General features: G+C 41.7%; 1 protein-coding gene across 3 annotated transcripts; it reads left to right on the forward strand.

Moving 5' to 3' along the window:
* Positions 1-1,118: 1,118 nt before the first annotated feature.
* si:dkey-98f17.5 (uncharacterized protein LOC569123 homolog) lies at positions 1,119-16,836 on the forward strand. 3 transcript variants are annotated; one of them, XR_005478459.1, is made up of 12 exons: positions 1,119-1,264; positions 2,570-2,681; positions 3,255-3,348; positions 5,785-5,839; positions 11,284-11,424; positions 11,899-12,059; positions 14,106-14,204; positions 15,186-15,331; positions 15,597-15,768; positions 15,999-16,111; positions 16,229-16,342; positions 16,491-16,836. XR_005478459.1 is itself a non-coding variant. In XM_039013191.1 (12 exons), exons 1-12 carry the CDS (start codon positions 1,123-1,125, stop codon positions 16,542-16,544), a joined length of 1,377 nt encoding a protein of 458 aa, XP_038869119.1. In that variant the 5' UTR covers positions 1,119-1,122; the 3' UTR covers positions 16,545-16,836. The 3 variants fall into 3 exon arrangements, 2 of the variants coding, with proteins under 2 accessions (XP_038869119.1, XP_038869121.1); XM_039013191.1 differs by having other exon boundaries at positions 16,255-16,342; XM_039013193.1 differs by lacking the exon at positions 11,284-11,424 and having other exon boundaries at positions 16,255-16,342.
* The last annotated feature ends 224 nt before the right edge of the window (positions 16,837-17,060 follow it).

Raw genomic sequence — 17,060 nt, forward strand, 5'->3', positions numbered from 1 at the left:
CGTTCATTGAGCCCAACAAATAAAAAGGCACTATTTCTTCCAAGTAAAGCAACTGCAGCCTACTTATGGATTAAACCTAGGCTATTTATGGTCTGGTCACACCCATACTAGTTGTAGATGTGATGATTCCATTGTAGCCTAGGCTGTGTTATTATCACTAGTATGAAGGTGTTTAATGAACTCTTGACAGCATTCCTTTAGGCTACTCTGTGCTAGGCCTATGAAAGGTGCAATTTAAAAGGTATAGCCCAGGTCTTATTTGAAAACCATGCACAAAAACTAAGAAGAGGTATATTGAATTATTGGATTTGACCTATTTTATGGTCATCAGTGTGGCAATTTTCCTTTTTGATTATAAAGACCTCATTGTTTGTGAAGTCAAGTGACCAGAAAAGCTCATAAGCCCCTTCTTGGTCAGCAGGATGGTCATTCCACTGTTTCCGGATAGGCTACATGCCTTTACTATAATTTCTGTGAATTTTCACAATGGGAAAAAACTGAAAACTCTTTCTTCAGTTTATTGACTATAGCCTATAGAGCCTAGTTAGGCCTAGGGACTACAGACCTTTCACTAGACCTACAGTATATAGTAGCCTAACCTTACAAGTTTACACAAACATATTGGACTTGAAATGTCAAAATGCCAAAATATTTACCCAATTTGTAGACAAAAGAGACCCTTCTATTTACTTATATTATATAGTCTACTAAATGAATACTACTGTAAACAGTGCTCCTGACATAGGCCTCCTTGTTCTTTTGAGCTGTACTTCTACATTTTAGTCTCAGGGCGGCGCTGTCAAGCCTTCTAAGGGCTGTGACTAGATGGGATACGGTTTATGTCAGAATGGCACAGAATATATTTTTTACGTAGTCGGTTTAGAATTTAGGCAGCAGGTTAGGACAATTAACGTAGCAGGTTAGGATAATTCAATTAAGGTTCGGAAAAATGTTGAGTTAACTAAAATGCTAAACTGCGCACAAAACAAATCTACTTTAGACGTCAATTTGACAACTGTATTCAATCTAGCCGTAACCTCATCTAAAACGCAAATAGTTCTATCTGTGAGCAAATCATAGACACTGTGCATCACCGTAAACGTTCCCCCTGTCATTTTAAAGATGGTGGAAGGTAGTTCTACAACTGTCATGTCGGGCGGTAGAAAGCCCCGTTCTGTGGCAAACCCTCTGGATTCCGCGATCACCACACCCAGTGAACGAATCTTGAGAGAATGCCACAATTTATATATCGACAACGAAAACGGTAAATAGCAAGCTATTTCTACAGCATGATCAGATCAATATAACAGCCGTGCATATTCGTCTTGCCTGCTGTGCAACAAAGTAGCAATTCATTTAAAAGTTCATGCTTGTGTTACACGTGCTCGAATATTCTACTCTGATCATCAAGCGTTGTCTGTCACTATCCAGTAATATGTCACTCACCCCAAACAAACAGGGTATTTTACAGTGGTAAACTTCTTTGTGTTGTTGTTTTAACCAGGTCTTTAACCAAGTGTTTGGGTGTGTATTTGGCATTAAAGAAAATGTACAATATTGGTCATATGTCATATTTGTCATATTTTAAATAAGAAATATAGCCTACAGTTTGTCAGTGGTGGAAAACGTACTCAATTATCATACTTGAGTAAAAGTAAAGATACCTTAATAGAAAATGACTCAAGTGAAAGTCACCCTGTACAATACGCTTGAGTAAAAAGTCTAAAAGTATTTGTTTTTAAATATACTTAAGTGTCAAACGTAAATGGAATTGCTAAAATGTACTTAAGTATCAAAATTAAAAGTATTAACCATTTCAAATTCCTTATATTAAGCAAACCAGACGGCATCATTTTATATTTATTTATTTATTGGCAAATAGCCAGGGGCACAATCCAACACGAAGACATAATTTACAAATGAAGCGTTTGTGTTTATTGAATCCGACAGATTAGATGCAGTAGGGAAGACCGTTGCGTATGTTAATTGGACCATTTTCCAGTCAAAATGTAACGAGTACTTTTGGGTGTCAGGGAAAATGTATTGAGTAAAAAGTACATTATTTTCTTTAGGAATATAGTGAAGTAAAAGTTGGCAAAAATATAAATAGTAAAGTACAGATACCCTAAAAAAAACGATGTAAGTAGTACTTTAAAGTATTTTTACTTAAATACTTTACACCACTGCAGTTTGTTGGCCAGATCATGCTCTCAGGGCCTAGGACCTACTCTGTTCATGGCCTATTCCCTGAACTAGATAACATCATATGTTCATTTTTGGGAAATGAAGGCATAGATACATTTTTCAACCATTCTTCTTCCCTTAAAAATGTGGCATAAGTAAATGTTGTGATATCTGGATAAAGATGGAAAACGGGTCTTAGAAAACATTGTTGGAAAAGGACCCATAAGTAAGCATTTCACTGTTAGTCTACACCTGTTGTCTGCGAAGCATGTGGCAAATAAAATTTGATTAGATTTGATATCACGGCTTGCCTGACCCATACTGAAATGGTAGTGTCCAAAAGAAAGGAAAGCCGCCTGATCTGTGTATGTTTGTGTGTGTTCAGGGCTGGTGAAGATAGCAAGCCGACTGGGTCTCCGGCTCCTTCCTCCACGGAAGAAGATCATTGTGATGATAATGGGGAACCACTCTGCTGGAAAAAGCTCATTTATTAATTGGTAATATAGCTCCCTAGTATAACTGCTAAGGATCAGCACAGGCTAGGCCACAATCAAGAGCCGAGTCGAGTGTAGGAAGGAAGGAAAGAGAGCAAGAGAAAGAAAAAGGGAGAGGCAAACATGTTTGTTAAAATGAGGCTGACGAATGTCCGCACAGGAACATGGATTGGAGGTGCTACAAGATACAGTATTAGCCTAGATGTTGTGGTCTAACAATCCGGTGATTTATTTATCCGAGACCTTTCCTAATGGAAGGAAAGGAATCTAGCAATTTAGTGAGGATGTGAAATACCTAAGAATGTAGATGTATGAGTCTGTTTAATGAATATGACATGTAAAGATTCTGTTTTTGTTTTGCATTTGCTTTGTGTAACATTTTCATTATCACTGTATCCTAAAGGATATCATGAATCTCATAGTCACACATACATTTGAAATTAATAATAACTATCAAGTTTGATTCTGTGATTTTCTTTTTTTTTTTCTTTTTTTCCCAGTGATGGAATTTGTCAATGTGCAGTGCATTTCACACAATTGTTGACCCAATTTCAATTTCACATGCTGCCATTTCAGGTATGTGGAAGAACATATACAGAGAACAGGTGTTGCCATAGAAACGCAGGGATTTACATTTATAACAAGTGGTCGGAAAAGAGAATCACTGACGGTAAGTTTGTAGCACCACGCCACCGCTGCTGTGAATGTCTCTCAACTCTTTTAACCATGTTATGAAAAACTTGCTTCGTATTCAGCCAGTGGCGATTGAATAGCATAATAATAAGCCTTGTGGTATGCTAATAATTGCATACCAATGGTTTACTGTTGCTGGCGCCATGAATCTCATTCATTACAGCCATAACTATGATCACTGGAGCCTGTTGTTGGTCACCACTGGTACATATTCAGGAAATCTTTACAGCGTTGGTGCTGTTATATTAGATGTACACTTTCAAATCATTTCCACTCATTTGGGAGTTAGGCATATAGCTGGATCTACACATTGGTGTACAGTGCCCTCCGTAATTATTGAGACAGTGGCACACTTGTTGTTTTGACTCTGTACTGCAGCACTTTCAAGTATAAATGATATAATGACTATGAGGTTGAAGACTGTCAGCTTTAATTTGAGAGTATTTTCATCCATACCGGGTGAACCGTTTAGAAATTACATCACTTTTTGTACATAGTCCCCCTGTTATAGGGGACCAAAAGTATTAGTACAAATTAACCTATACCGTATATATTAAAGTAGTCAAAAGTTTAGTATTTGGTCCCAAATTCCTAGCATGTAATGATTACACCAAGCTTGTAACTCTACACACTTGTTGGATGCATTGGCTGTTTGTTTTGGTTGTGTTTTAGACTATTTGTGTTTTGGATTCCCTTTTATTGTAAATAAGAATAGAATATGTTTCTTAACACTTCTACATTAATGTGGATGCTACCATGATTACGGTTAGTCCTGAATGAATCGTGAATAATGACAAGTCAAAGTTAAGAAATGCTAACCACTCACCATAACAATAACAGGGGAGGTTAGCATTTTTGGGGGTATGATATTTGTGTGTCTTAACTTTCTCATTATCATTATTCACAATTAATTCAGGACTAACATATTATATTCTATTATTTTCTTATTTACAATAAAAGTGACTTAAAAATTACACTACATTATTTACCATTTGTATTTATTGACTTTTGTATTTGTATTAATTAGGGATCCCCATTAGCTGTTGCCAAGGCAGCAGCTACTCTTCCTGGGGTCCAAACACATTAAGGCACTTACATTACATATAAAATAATACAGTACATCATATAGCATTATTACACTACTACATATGTATAATACCACCATACTACAATGTACGTGCGTGTGTTAGCGCTTGCGTGCGTATGCATGTGTCTGTACTTTGTGTGTGTCTCTTCACAGTCCTCGCTGTTCCATAAGGTGTATTTTTACCAATTCATTTCTATTGGGCACAAAATAATCTAAAACACAACCAAAACAAACAGCAAATTCATCCAACGAGTGTCTAGGTTAACAAGCTTGATGTATTCATTGTGTGCTAGGAATATGGGACCAAATACTAAACTTTTGACTGCTTTAATACACATATAAGTGAATTTGTCCCAATACTTTTGGGCCCCTAAAATGTATAAATAGTGTTGTAATTTCTAAGCCGTTCCCCCGATATGGATGAAAATACCCTCAAGTTAAAGGTGACAGTCTGCACTCTGTATCATTTCAAGTCCAAAGTGCTGGAGTACCGAGCTAAACGAAAAGATGCTTCACTATCCCAATAATTATGGAGGGCACTGTATTCACATATGAATGTAAGTTGCTTTGGATAAAAGCTGCTGCTAAAGTACATATGATATATTCCGTATATTACATCGGGACGTGGTTGCATCTTGACATATTACTCTACTTTAGAGGTCTGAAAAAATCGGACAAACTTTCATTTTATGACTTGAATAATGTCACTGCAGTGAAATTGCGCTCGTATGAGTTAGGTCAGTTTAAAAAACCAAGCGTGCCGGTACCACGTAACACGCAGATAATGCTGCACGCATTCAATCTAGTTTTGACATTATTTTAACTCCATATAGTTGTACAATGTGATGAGATGACACTTTTCTTGCTTGCTTAAGCGATGCCTTTATAAACGTAATGGTACGTACAGTGGTGATGGCTCACTCTGCATGCTGCTCCATCCCCAGAGGGGCTGTGCTGCACGCATAGAGAGAGAGAGAGAGCAGAGAGAGAGATTGGCATATTTGCAGTATCATCAGGCTAGGCAACAAGCTTCTCTCTTTCTTTCTCTCTCTCTCCCTCCCCTACCTTGGTGAAGGAGATGAAGATGAATAATGTAATTATAGTGAAGGACTGGATGGATTATCTGCTTTATATACAGAAAGGGCTTAATGCCATGCGCGAGCTGCAGCAAAGCCCCTGGCATTGAGACCAAGAATAACGCCTCGCCTGGCTACTCCAGGAGGAAGACATCTTTCTGACCAGCTGGGCTCCCAACAAGTCCACACGTAGCTAGACATTTTCTGTCTGTTCCTACCACCTCTCTCACTATCTTTTTATCTTCCACAGGGAAATGCCACGCTCCATCTCTACCCCCATTTCCGACCACTCCTGGAGTTTAAAGGTAGGGTTTCCCCTGTCGTCGGAAATACTTTCCAGTGTACCTGGCGTACGAGTCCGTTTGTAGCACAATTTATGTTTTTCTCTTGCGTGAGTAACTACAGAGTAAAATTGATTGTCGTCTAACTTCCACAGCTTTATGTTCTGCCTATTTCACAGTTTTTTATGCTGTCTTCCTATTTTGAACCCATTGTCGTTTTCACAGCGGCAGGAAAGTCTGCACACCTGTAACTTAATGACACATTTGTGTGCTTCTGTCCATTATTCTTATGGTAGGCACATGTTGGTGCACCTCAGAACCACCTAAAAGTGTTTACTCTGGAGCAGATTTTGCACCTGTTAAGTTTTCATCTATTCTGTTCAGGGAGGACTAAAACACAGACCATTTCACGGTAAACTGTTTTCCCTTTAATTAATGCAAACTTTACGCTGGTGTAAAGGCTTAAAAGAGCAATGCAATCAAAAACATGATTTTCCTGTGTTTTATATATATTTCCACACTGAGGTTGGAATAATACTATGAAATAGTGAAAATTATAATAATTAACTTTTAGTGTAAGAGCTGTTTGAAAAGACCGCCTGAAATTTCATATTCATTTTCACTCTCAGGCCGACTATGTTTTTAATAGACCAATAACAAACAACAGACAGTTTTCAGGTTACACGTCCCTCCCATTCGGATCCTCCAATTAGGCCCCTCTCTCAGACCACTCCCAGATAGTCCTAGCACGATTCTTGCTTGAGAAATTGCATTTTCCTAAGAAGCAATGTTTTATCATTTTTTACACTTTTAATTGAAAACAATCACAATAATTGTTACCCAGAAATGATTTGATATTGAGATAAAAATGGCTGCATTGGACCTTTTAAAAGTTGTAAATCTGACCCAAGTGACTTTGTCCACGGTATCAGAACATTGCATCAAATCTACTTGGAATGCATTGATTTCTTATTGAAGTCTTGGTTCAAACATGACCAGTGTAACCTACTGCTGCTTGGTTCCCTCCACAAGGTATGTCTGTCTGATAGGAGCTAGAGCTTATAGGTGGTTTGTCTTGATGACTAACGCTCAATTCTGAGTCATCATAGTCTGACTGCGTCTCAGATGTCTATAATACTGCACACTACTTTTGACGAGAGCCCCGTTCCCTATATAGCGAACGACGTTTGACCAGAGCCCTATGGGGCCCTGGTCAGAAGTAGTGCACTATATAGGGTGCCATTTGGGACATCAGGGTGGTTTAACACTTCATCTGTGCTGCAGACTCTGTGTGGTTGCTTCTCACTGTCATTTATATCTCGGGGAGGTGGAGGTGAGACTGGGATTACATAGGACCATCAGACAAAGTCGTGCTGTCATCTTAGGAAAGGTGCCTGTAGAGCAGCTGCAGTAGGTTGGAGCTCCAATATGATGGCTACAAGGTAGCTGGTAACATGAATACAGTCTTGGTGGGTGTGTCCAAGGTGTCTAAGGCCAGGGGAGGGCCTGTGCAGTGCGGCTTCAGTGTGTCTCCACATTGACAGTGAGACGTGTACAGAGAGAGAGGGGGTTCACCGGGTGCAGAGTGCACACTGCACTGTATGGAGCTGTGAGTCACACGCCCCGTCTACGGCAGTGCGGTGGAGTCAGAAGGACAGGAGGAGGAGCGGCTGAGAAATGTCACGGCCGTTAGAGATGGATTAGCCAAGGCACCAGCAGCAGCCACTGCCACTGACTGAGGAGCCACAGGCCGCCCGCTGGAGAATCATCATGGATCTGTCCTAGATACAGCTAGCTATTTATGTCCACATCACCACCGACACCAACGCCGTTCTCCAAAGACATGTTGAGATGTTATTAAGCGGTGGAGAATGACTCATCAAAATCTGTCCTCCGTGAGATTATTGCCATTTGTTTGCTGGTTTACACTGTCTTTCCAGACTAATGTCTCTATTTGCTTGATACTCTTGTCAGAACAAGAGTGTGTACTCTTGAGGAACAGGTGTTTAATCAAGTAATATGTTTAGTGTCATTTCCACAGTGTTGGAACAGCAGTCTTTAATCAAAGTCTTGTCAAGAGGTTACATGTTCAGATCTCAAATTTGATGTACAGCATCAAAATGGCATGTCAAGTCATCCGTTTTGACAGCTGTCAGTTTGGTCCAACTCTGGTTGGGTATACTATACTACAGTACTTGAGTTTGCCTGGATTGGGTTTAACACAGGCGACTCTGGAGCCATATGTATCAAAACTAGATCAGCGCCCCCTGTCCCTACAATCTTATTAATTGTGACCTAAAAGGCTAAACTGATCCTAAATCTGCACTTCTACTTCGAGACACTTGATATAAACACCCCCCTGCCCTGTGCTGCCCCGCAGGGTCACGTTGTCTTGCAGTCTTGGGTGATGCAGCATTTTTTTGCAGCCTTTGACCTTATCCTGGTGCACCAGATATGCCGGGTATCTATCCCTCTGTCTGAGGTGGCAAACCCAGCGCTAGCAGGGCCGGAATAGAATATCGCTCTCTTTACCTTTTCACATTTTAAGAAGCTTATTGGGGGGGGCCTCTTGCAATGAAGGAATCTATCCCATACTGGGTCAGCATGTCTGTATCTAATCTATTTGATTTGGCTATTTTTAGATGTTCTTCTTGCATAATGACAATGGTAAAAGCACAAGTTGTCTTCTGTCTGTCAACCCCTATAGGGACGGACACAGGAGTCTGCGCTGCACCCGTAATGTCTTAGAACCGGACCCAACTGGAGCGCAGTAATGGGTGCTGGACCTCATTAACTGTGTTTGACATGCCCCTCTGTTGTGCCGTGAAAGGGACCTTGTCCTTGAGTCTTGGTTGTGTTGTGATTGGAGACAGGGCCGTGTGGGTGGAAATCTATGGAGACGTCTCATCTCTTCTCGAGCCGCTAGGGAGATTGACGCATTAGGGGAGCGAGCAGCCGCGTTGATATAGGAGAATGTTGTGAATGCTAATGTGCACCAACAGCAAGAGCAGCACAAGGCTGTGATTTGTACTGGCTGGTAACACCTGCCTCTCGCAATGATAAAGCCCCAGTGTCATCCCAAGTGGGGGAGGAAGGTGGGTATCTTTCTCAACAGTCATCCTGTTCTGATTCTGAGAGGGAGGGGGTTGGGGGGAGGGTCGGTCATAGCTACAGTGCATGGTGTGTTTGTGTGCGTGTCATGTAACCCCCACTGTGCGTTGCTTCACAGTCGTTCTTCACTGGCTAGCTTTATGTCTCACTCCCCTCTGTAAAGCTGCCAGTTGAAGAGCTGTTGTGGGTAACTATGACTACAGACCTCTCTACAGATAGGGATGGTTAAAGGCATAATTCAGACCTTACGAGTCAAATTGAGGGTTGATCTGAGGCCGTGTTTTGTTTTGGTCTGTGTAGAGGGTTTTTAGTGAAGTAGCCTACTGCACTGTACTACTTGCTCTGGATCCAATCAAAAGGTTATAGAAATTGTTTACAAATGGTTCATCCTAATTGTTACTGCAGGAGTATGCAAAATCGTAAAAAAAAATGTAGAATAGACAGTCCTTGCGTTCTTGCAGACTAGCGCTGCGGGCATCGTCCTCAGCTTTCCAAGTATTGACGGCACTGCAGCTTTATGGGCAACAAATAAAACAGATTTAGGTGCTGACAACCTTCAACGGGACTCCACTTCTTATTTATCACCCACAAGTTCTCCAGAAGGGCCACACTTTAGTCCAGCCTCCTTTACAGTGCCTTCAAAAAGTATTCATACCCTTTGACTTTTTCCATATTTTATTGTGTTACAGCCTGAATTTAAAATTGATTAAATTTAGATTTTTTTGTCACTGGTCTACACAAATAATGTCACTGATCTACACACAATACCACATAATGTCAAAGTGGAGTCACGTTTTACATTTTTTTAAACAAATTAATTACAAATGAAAAGCTGAAATGTCTTGAGTCAATAAGTATTCAACCCCTTTGTTATTGGCAAGTCTAAATAAGTTAGGAGTAAAAATGTGCTGAACAAGTCACATAATAAGTTGCATGGACTCACTCTGCATGCGATAATAGTGTTTAACATGATTTTTGAATGACTACCTCATCTCTGTACCCCAATTATCTTTAAGGTCCCTTAGTCAAGCAGTGAATTTCAAACACAGATTCAACCGCAAAGACCAGGGAGGTTTTCCAATGCCTCGCAAAGAAGGGCACCCATTGGTAGATGGGTAAAAAATGAAAAGCAGACATTGAATATCCATTTGAGCATGGTGAAGTTATTAATTCAAATTGGTGTCTCAATACACCCAGTCACTACAAAGATACAGGTGTCCTTCCTAACTCTGTTGCAGGAGAGGAAGGAAACCGCTCAGGGCTTTTCACCATACCAATGGTGACATTAAAACTGTTACAGAGTTTAATGGCTGTGATAGAAAACTGAGGATAGATCAACAGCATTGTAGTTACGCCACAATATTAACCTAATTGACAGAGTGAAAAGAAAGAAGCCTGTACAGAATTTTTAAAAAGATTCCAGAACATGCATCCTGTTTGCAACAAGGCACTAAAGTAATACTGCAAAGCAATTCACTTTTTGTCGAGAATACAAAGTGTTATGTTTGGGGCAAATCCAATACAACCCATTATTTAAAAGAAACGGAAAGGAGCTAAGCACAGGCAAAATCCTAGAGGAAAACCTGGTTCAGTCTGCTTTCCACCAGACACTGGAAGATGAATTCACCTCTCAGCAGGACAATAACCTAAAACATAAGGCCAAATCTACACTGGAGTTGCTTTCCAAGATGACAGTGAATGTTCCTGAGTGGCCGAGTTACATTTTTGACTTAAATCTACTTGGAAAATCTATGGCATGACCTGAAAATGGTTGTCTAGCAATGATCAACCACCATTTTGACAAAGCTTGAAGAATTTTTTAAAGAATAATGGACAAATGTTGCACAATCCAGGTGTGGAAAGCTCTTAGAGACTTACCCAGAAAGACTCACAGCTGTAATTGCTGCCAAAGATGCTTCCACAAAGTATTGACACAGTGAATACTTATGTAAATTAGATATTTATGTATTTAATTTGCAAACATAAAAAAAAAACATGTTTTCAGTTTGTCATTATGGGGTATTCTGTGTAGATGGCTGAGGGAAAAAATATATTTAATCAATTTTGAATGTAACACAACAAAATGTGGAATATGTCAAAGGGTATGAATACGGTATGAATACTTTCTGAAGGCACTGTATGCACACGGACAGTCCCAATTCACTCCTTACCTCTTCCTCTTGGCCCGTTCAATGTTTGCAGATATGGAAGGTAGAAGCAATATGGTGGAAGCTCCACCACTACACTGCTTACACCTATCCAGACCTTATAGATCTGATCAAGTTAAAGGGTTCGGGCCAAGGGGGAGGGATAGGGAGCAAATTGGGTCCGGCTGACTTTGTTGGCGTGTGTTGTAGGTGTTACGGACTATCTGTCGGCTGAGATCTCCACCTCCAAGCAGAAGAAGTTTAGTCTGGTGACGTTCGTGGACACACCGGGCTTGGTGGATGGAGACATGGTCTATCCCTTTGATGTCAACCGCGCGATCACCTCGTTTGGTATGACTCATTTCCTTCGCTGGTGTGGCTTGATATACAGTTAACGCACACATTCTCACCCACACACACACCCTGATCCCGTCACATAGGCAGGACTGCATCACCTTGTGTAATCATTCTGGTATGTTGGTGTGTGGGGGAGGATGGGATAGCGCAAAGAGGATCTTTTGTAATCACTCTGATGCCCAGTCACTTTACCCTGCCTTCATGTACATATCTACCTCAAATACCTCCTACCCCTGCACATTGCTCTGGTACTGCTACTCTCTGTATATAGCTACATTTTTGTGTATTTTATTCCTCTTGTGTTGCTATTTTTAAACTCTGCAATGTTGGGAAGGGCTCGTAAGCAAGCATTTCACAGTAAAGTCTACACACCAGTTGTATTCGGCGCATGTGACAAATATTTTTTTGGGGGGGGATTTGATTGTGTCTTCTTATAAACGCATTCTACGTGGGGGTGCCTCTTTCCAGGGGAGCAGGCGGACCTGGTCTTTGTGTTCTTCGACCCTATGGGCCAGGCGCTGTGCAAGCGCACGCTCAACATTGTAGAGAAGCTGAGCGATAAGGTTGCCGACAAGCTGCGCTTCTACCTCAGCAAGGCAGATGAAGCCGGGAGGGAGACGGACAGACAGGTCAGTTACTCTTTGACCATGTACTGTCCAGTTAACATCCATCTAAATGTGTGTTGGTTTATGCTAGTTGGTTCAGAATGGATTAGATTTTGAAGCACATTATGGCAGTTGCTGTGTGGTATAACACTTTTATTTAACTTGGCAATTTTAATTGCATCTAGTATTTTTATCACATCATAATTAAGCAATAAGGCCCGAGCAGGTGTGGTATATGGCCAATATACAACGGCTAAGGGCTGTGTCCAGGCACTCTGCGTATACCACAGTCCTTAGCCGTGATATATTGGCCATATTCACAAATCCCTGAGGTGCCTTATTGCTATTATAAACTGGTTACCAATGTAATTAAAGCAGTAAAAATACATGTTTTGTCATACCCGTGGCATACGATCTGATACAGTGCATTCAAAAAGTATTCAGACCCCTCCCCCCTTTCCACATTTTGTTACGTTACAGCCTTATTCTAAAATGGATGAAATAAATAAAAATACTCAATCAACACACAATACCCCATAATGAGGATTTTAGAAATGTTTGCACATTTATTAAAAATAAAAAAGATACATAAGTATTCAGACCCTTTGCTATGAGACTCGAAATTGAGCTCAGGTGCATCCTGTTTCCATTGATCATCCTTGAGATATTTTTACAACTTGATTGGAGTCCACCTGTGGTAAATTAAATTGATTGGACATGATTTGGAAAGGCACAAACCTGACTATATAAGGTCCAACAGTTGACAGTGCATGTCAGAGCAAAAACCAAGCCATGATGTCCAAGGAACGTAGAGCTCCGAGACAAGATTGTGTCGAGGCACAGATCTGGGGAAGAGTATCAAAACATTTATGCAGCATTGAAGGTCCCCAAGAACGCAGTGGCCTCCATCATTCTTAAATGGAAGAAGTTTTGAACTACCAAAACTCTTCATAGAGCTGGCTGCCTGGCCAAACTGAGCAATTGGGGGAGAAGGGCCTTAGTCTGGGAGGTGACCAAGAGCATGATGGTCACTCTGACAAAGCTCCAGAGTTCCTCTTTGGAGAACCTTCCAGAAGGACAACCATATCTGCAACACTCCACCAATCAGGCCTTTATGGTAGAATGGCAAGACAGAAGCCACTCCTCAATAAAAGGCACATGACAGCCCGTTTGGAGTTTGCTAAAAGGCACCTGAAAGACAAGATTTTCTGGTCTGATGAAACCAAGATTGAACTCTTTGGCCTGAATGCCAAGTGTCACGTCTGGAGGAAACCTGGCACCATCCCTACGGTGAAGCATGGTGGTGACATCTTCATGCTGTGGAGATGTTTTTCAGCGGCAGGGACTGGGAGACTAGTCAGGATCGAGTGAAAGATTAACGGAGCAAAGTACAGAGAGATCCTTAATGAAAACCTGCTCCAGAGCACTCAGGACCTCAGACTGGGGTGAAGGTTCACCTTCCAACAGGACAACGACCCTAAGCACACAGCCAAGACAACGCAGGAGTGGCTTCGGGACAAGTCTCAGAATGTCCTTGAGTGGCCCAGCCTGTGCTCGGACTTGAACCGGATCGAACATTTTCTGGAGAGACCTGAAAATAGCTGTGCAGCAACGCTCCCCATCCAACCTGACAGAGCTTGACAAGATCTGCAGAGAAGAATGGAACAAACTCCACAAATACTGGTGTGCCAAGCTTGTAGCGTCATACTCAGAAGACTCGAGGCTGTAATCGCTGCCAAAGGTACTTCAACAAAGTGCTGAGTAAAGTAAGTCTGATATTTCAGTTTTTGCCTTGTCATTATGGGGTATTGTGTGTAGATTGATGAGGGGGAATAAACGATTTAATCAATTTTAGAGTAAAGCTGTAACGTACCAAAATGTGTAAAAAGTCAAGGGGTCTGAATACTTTCCGAATGCACCACGGCTGTCAGCCAAGCAGCATTCAGGGCTCGAACCAACCAGCTTATAATATGTGTTATAGCACATGCTACTTCCCCAAGCTTAGAATATTGCATACATGGAATCTCTCTAGAATACGTTTGTTTTCTTTTGTTGTTTTCCCATGAACAGCGTGTCATGATGCAGATAGTTCAGGAACTGTGTCGCCGACCGGGGCTGAACAAGTGTGGCTTTGAGATGCCCACCATATACATCCCTAACCCCCAGAAGGTAAGACATCATGGACTAAGGCTAGACAAGTCTATCCCAGAGACCCCGTTCAATATAAAACTCTGCACAAAGTCACAAATGTAGGTTGAAAAGTATTCTCAAAGCATTTCCTGATATTTCAATGTGTATGTACAATGAGAACAAAATGTCTTGGTGTTTTTTCACAGGTTATTTAGGCCCTACCGCCCTCTGCCCCGTTTAGCTTGCCTCACAGTTAATTTGACAAAGTCATTCAAGTAGTGGTAAAGCTGAAGATTTCCTTTTCAGCTACTACTTTACCAGGTATTTTTTATACATTTCTACTGAACTGATAATTAATAGGGCAAGTAGGATATATATGAGGCTTTTATGTGCAAAATAATTATATTTTGAAACCATGTGGACGGATGAGAATTAAAAAAAATGTTTTAGTAAAATATTAAACCCATGACACTGTCCTCTGGAGGGAGGCTACGGAGTTGTTTCAGAGCGTTTCCGTCAAGTGTAGCCTACTCCCTGTAATCGATCTTCAGCTGTTGAACATAGTTTGGTTAGGTCTGGATTTAAGGCACTCTTGCTGTGGAAGGTAAATCCTCCTGATCAGGAGATCTGATGGCTGTGGATCGCTGAGCACAGGATGAATCACTTGTGTTATGACAGCTGGGAGAGTTATATTCCGTCTCAGTGGGACTAGGGGTTATAAACCACCAGGCCTGATCAGCCACCTTTAGCAGCCTCAGACCTGAGTAATCGCTCCCTCATCCGTTGATCAATGGTCGTCAGGCTGTGCGATGGATGGTCGGTTGTTATTTGCATTCGTCCTGCACCAATGAATTACTGCTGAGAGAGGGAGGCCAAACTTTCCAGTCTTTCCTTCTCAAAACTCCAAAACACATACAGTAAATCAACATCAGAAGTGATCAAAATGCATTGTGTACTTTATGGAGGAGGATGTTGTGTGACCAAGAGGTTGGCTGCTTATTCCTCTGTCCTGTTGTCCAGCCGAGCCGGTGTGTGAACCAGATCGACGGAGTGTGTCAGACGATAGAGAAGACCATCAACCAGGCCGTGCAGAAGACACTGGACCAGCTGGAGAAGGACTGTGACCTCATCTCCTCCACAATCGACAGCAAATTGTCCCAGGACAGGTAAGAGAAGGAAACCGTAGGTATCTTAGTGGTTTGAGAGGTGGACCAGTAACCGAAAGGTTGCTCGTTCAAGTCCCGGGCCGGGTGACGGAAAAGTGGGGCTTGAACTGGCCACTGGAGAGCTGCTGGTGTCATTCTACCCTTGTGCCCTTGAGCAAGGCACTGAACCCCCAAAATAGGGGACCAGGCTATTCCTCTATTATTGCCTTTACATGCAACAAAGCTCCATTAACCCCTGGACTTCTGTCTGTCTGTGTTCCTGCAGGGCGGACGTGAGTTTCAACAGCAGTGTCCGTCTGCACTCCTTCCTGTGTGGGGCACTGGGCATCCTACTGCCATGCCTTTTCATCCTCAGCTTTGTCGTCAACACCCTCACCCCAGAGGAGCTGCAGGAGCTGCTGGGAGATGGGCTGGGCAAAGCCCTTGGGCTCTCCATGGTAGGTAACCTCTGACTCCTAACCCCTGACTCTAACATTCATACCCTGAATTTCAAATCGCCCCCTAGCCCCTCCTCCCTAGGCACTTCTGTAGATGCATTACGACGCAGCTCTAATGCATTTAAAAACTTGTCATGAGCATGACCAACCAAGACTCAGAATAAGAATAATATCCCGTTTGCCTCAAAATACTGTTCTAAATACTGCTGTTGTTATGCTCGTCTTAACAGGGTGTAGTTGTCTTTCTGTGGACCTGGATACCAGAGGATTTCCAGATATTGTTTGTGATCATATTTGGTGTACTCTGCTACTTTTTCTTTTGTCTTGCCAAGTATTTTGCCCGGTAAGCAGAATCACTGTTTCTCTCTTTTTCTCACGCACAAAAAAACACACACTACTCCATTGCTTACTCCATTGTTTTTTCCCCCTCATGGAAAACGTTTCCCACTTTGATTGACAGCCGTTGTCATGTGATTGTGTCCTCAGCCAAGGGAATAGGACTCTGACGAAGAAGGAGAAGAGAAGCCTCACAGAGTACAGCGATTACGTCCAGGACGTCGTCAAAGCCAAGAAGGTGCGATTTCATTGCAATAATTCTCATTCGGCAATTCGGTCGAAGAAGTTGTGTATTCAAGTGTGTCGATTTTAGATATATTTCTGAGGCATGAAATGCACTACTGGGTACATATCATCTGTATTCCATTCTCAACTTATTTCAACAGGGAAAACTATACGAGGAGTATCTCGCGCAGTGTGCTGCTGAATATGACTTCTGATAAGGGGCGGATCCATCGGAAATCTACATGCCGGACTTTCTCGTTGATTAATTGTTTTGTAGGACGTCTCCGTAAGTGTTTTCATAATCACACTGGTAAAGGGCTCACATGCCTAGGATTGTACAATTTGGGAAGCTTTCTGGTACATTTATAAACATTTACATGCCACTGGGCGAAGTATTACTTTCTGTAATAAAACTCATTCTGATTGGCTGGGCCTGGTTCCCGAGTGTGTGGGCCTATGCCCTCCCAGGCCCACCCATGGCTGCGTCCCTGCCCAGTCATGTGAAATCTGTAGATTAGGGCCTAATTTATTTATTTCTATTGACTGATTTCCTTATACAAACTGTAACTGAGTAAAATCTTTGAAATTGTTGCATTTTGCGTTCATATTTTTGTTCAGTGTATAACTCAATCTGTGAGATACAGTATATACTGTGAGAGAAATATAAAGTGCCTTTTTTTATTTGGAAAACTGTGATTTAAGAAATATCTCAATCTGAAATTTCTCGTGAC

The sequence above is a fragment of the Salvelinus namaycush genome, chromosome 18 (genome assembly GCF_016432855.1).
Source record: "Salvelinus namaycush isolate Seneca chromosome 18, SaNama_1.0, whole genome shotgun sequence".
Taxonomy (NCBI): Eukaryota; Metazoa; Chordata; class Actinopteri; order Salmoniformes; family Salmonidae; genus Salvelinus; species Salvelinus namaycush.